The 2950-nt window shown below is 56.1% G+C and overlaps 1 protein-coding gene across 1 annotated transcript; it reads right to left on the bottom strand.

Annotated features, from left to right (window-relative positions):
• Positions 1-847: 847 nt before the first annotated feature.
• MED18 (mediator complex subunit 18) lies at positions 848-1933 on the bottom strand. The gene is made up of 2 exons (XM_040580798.1): positions 1790-1933; positions 848-1547 (listed from the first exon to the last, which is right to left on the bottom strand). Exons 1-2 carry the CDS (start codon positions 1860-1862, stop codon positions 994-996), a joined length of 627 nt encoding a protein of 208 aa, XP_040436732.1. The 5' UTR covers positions 1863-1933; the 3' UTR covers positions 848-993.
• Between the last annotated feature and the right edge of the window lie 1017 nt (positions 1934-2950).

Below are 2950 nucleotides of genomic sequence, written 5' to 3'. Positions count from 1 at the left end.
TGGCAATGTCTCTGACAAGGGTTTGGTAGGTTTTAGTAATGGGTAAAATAGTTGTGGTCTGTGAGAAATTTTAATAAGCTGCTTTGTTGTTTTTCTCAACCTTATTTTGTTTGAACTGTATTTGAAAACTCAAAACCAATTCAATTATCACTGAAATACAGAGAGGGTAACTAACCATCCTACTAATCAAGACAGGTGCTAAACAGATCTGTGCCGATTTTCAATACTGCTGTCAGGCGTGAGAAGTCAAACCCATGTAATTCACTGCTTTCTCATGACCTGACCACCATACCCAATGTAAGTGAAAAAGATGGAACAGCGTTAAAAGCTTTGAAGGCTTTTGCAGTTCTAATGTTGCTGAATGGTTTGCCAACTCCAGCTTTGGTTCTATCAGACACTGTTTCGTTCTGAAGTATCTTAAGCCCTAGCTGTTCTGTAACATGCTACTGCTTTACTATTCTGTTGTAAATGTGTACACGTTCTTGTGCAGTTCCTGGGTTTATGCCTGTATTAAACAACACCTCCTGCATTAAAGGATAATCAATTTTATAAAGTTAATACAAAGGAAAAAATTTGGATGACTAGGTAGGATACATGAATTGTGCTTTAAAAAAAAAAAAAAAAAAAAAAGGCAAGCAGCACCAGGATGTGGGTACACAGAAGGATGAATTCCAGGGTCTGATGGTTTTGGATTGTTAGGTAATATGCTTTCTAATGCGTACCTCCCCAACAGGAGAAGGAAAATGACCATTGTGAGCATTTACTGATGTTTTGAATGGTATTTATGCATCTCCCTTTTGTTCACATCCACAAGTGAAGGAAAAAAGCACTCTGTAATTGCAACTGATAAAACTGATACACAGTCCTTTATTCCCTTCTTCCTACTTTAATTTGCCCTCAGGAGGCTTTCTAGAAAAACTAGGAAATTTTTTTTCCTAGAGTGTTCCCTCTTTAGGAACACTTAATAAAACCAATGCCTTCCCAGCTTTTTAATCACATAAGCCTTTTGGGATCAATTTTTTCCAGGTGCACGAGAGGCTTCAGTTGCTCAGCAAAGTTCCTCATGTCATCAGAAACAATGTCCTGTCCTGCTGGCGCTACCACGTTTAGCTCCACCAGGTAGGAGAGGGAGAGTGGCTCAATGCTCTCCGTGTTCCCTGGCATTAGGATGCGGAAGATCTTGTACACCATGATCTTCATGATGCCCTTGCGGAACACGTGCCCTTTGGCCATGAACTCGTGGTCCATGCGGAAGCCCATCTCCACCAGGAAGTCTGTCAGGTTGTCTGAAGTAGCAATGTCTACGCAGTTGCGCACCAGCGCGTGGCGATTCTTGTCACCTATTTCTGGCTGGCCCAGGTAGCGCAGGTGCCAGGGCATCCCGCTTTTGTCCATGGCCCGCCTCGCCCGCAGCACGAAGGGGCTGGCCTGCTGCCCCTTCAGCAGGAACACCATCTCGTGGTCCAGAAAGGTCTCCGGCTCCATGTTGTCGCACAGGCCGCGCAGGCGGTGCAGCAGGCTCTCCAGGCTCTGGTCCAGGATGCTCCCTGCAGCAGGCAGTGGCAGCAGCTCCGTCACCCGCTCCCCGCCCGCCTGCGTGGAGCCTTCCCCGCAGCGCAGGCCGCCGCAACCCCGCCGGCCCGCGCCGCCTCCCCCCCCGCACCCCCCCTCAGACCCGGCTCCCGAGGCTGCCCCCCGGCCGAGGCGGCGGCGGCAGGCAGGCCCGCGGCCGCCGGGCGCTCTGCGGAGCGGCGGACGGGAGCTGCCGGCCGGCCGGGCCGCCGCTTACCTTGGAGCAGGTACTCCATCATGTTGATGGTGCCGCCCGTGATGGGCATCATGGTGACGGGGGGCGCCTCCATGGTGCAGGCCGCGCCGTGCCGACCCGCCTGCCGCGCTCGGGGCAGGCGGCGGAGGGAGCGGCGATGGGGCGGCCGGGGCGGCAGCGCCACCTCACGGCTTGGCGGTTCGCGCGGGCTGGGGACGGACGGCGGGGCGGGGGCGAGGGCGGGCGGGATGCGCGGCCCACCGCGGGGACCTCGGGGACGGCGGACGGGACCGGCCGGGCGGTGTCACCGCTGCTTCAGCCCAGCCGTGGGTGGGGGGCGGCCTGCCCGGGCGGCGGGGGCCGACCCCTCGTCAGTGGGAGCCGCAGCGCCGCGCCGCCCCTCAGGCTGCCTGCGCAGCCGAAGGTGGACGCGGGAAACCGCCTGCGGCCCTTCTCGGAGCGGGGCCGGTGCGAGCGCGGCTGAGGGCGCCGGCCCGCGGGAGGGCGCGGCAGCAGGGCGGGGGCCGTCGGGGCCGCCCGCGGCAGAGCGAACAGTTACCGGCGCGAAAGGGAGCGGTGGCCCGGCCCCGCCCGTCGGCCTCTCCTCGGGACGCGGCGTTTTGCACCGTTTCTAGACAGAGAAGCCTCCGTTTTCAAGAAGTGGCAGAAATGCCCCGTATATATCGTTTAAATTTATCCTGCCGATCCCAAAACTAGAGTTATATTGTGGTTTTTTTAAATAGCAGTTTTTATAACAGGACTTCATGCTGGACAGAACATAAACCCTGTCATACCCTTACCAGTATCACCACACAGTGGTGGTGCCCCCCACCACGCCCAAACAAATGATACAAATATTAGCACAAGCCAACCCCTGCAAGTGTGACACGGTGTAAGCATGCTCCCAGGGCGGTGACAATTCCCCTCAGCCCGGACAGCAGGGCTGCTGGTTGAACGGGGGCGCGCCCAGGGACCCGGCTGCTGCTGGGCCGCACAGGCATCGTGCCTTGCCTCCCCCATGGTGCTTAACAGGCCTGCGTTGACATTAAAGGAAGTAAATAGTCAACAAAAGGCTTGGGTAATGGTTTGAAAGCTTCCTTGCACTTCTAAGTGATGCGAGGTCTTTGTGAGGGGTTCCTGTGAGGGCTTCCTCTGAGATGACCCTGTGAGGGGTCCCTGGCA

Source organism: Falco naumanni, chromosome Z (assembly GCF_017639655.2).
Source record: "Falco naumanni isolate bFalNau1 chromosome Z, bFalNau1.pat, whole genome shotgun sequence".
NCBI lineage: Eukaryota > Metazoa > Chordata > Aves > Falconiformes > Falconidae > Falco > Falco naumanni.
Note: the sequence above shows the minus strand (reverse complement) of the source record. Positions and strands in the feature narration are given on the sequence as shown.

Excerpts from the sequence above, each read along its gene's own strand:
- MED18 (XM_040580798.1), bottom strand. The coding sequence starts at position 1,862 with ATGGAGGCGCCCCCCGTCACCATGATGCCCATCACGGGCGGCACCATC. Across the intron at positions 1,548-1,789 it reads GATGGAGTACCTGCTCCAAG|GGAGCATCCTGGACCAGAGC; the intron begins GTAAGCGGCGGC and ends TGCCTGCTGCAG.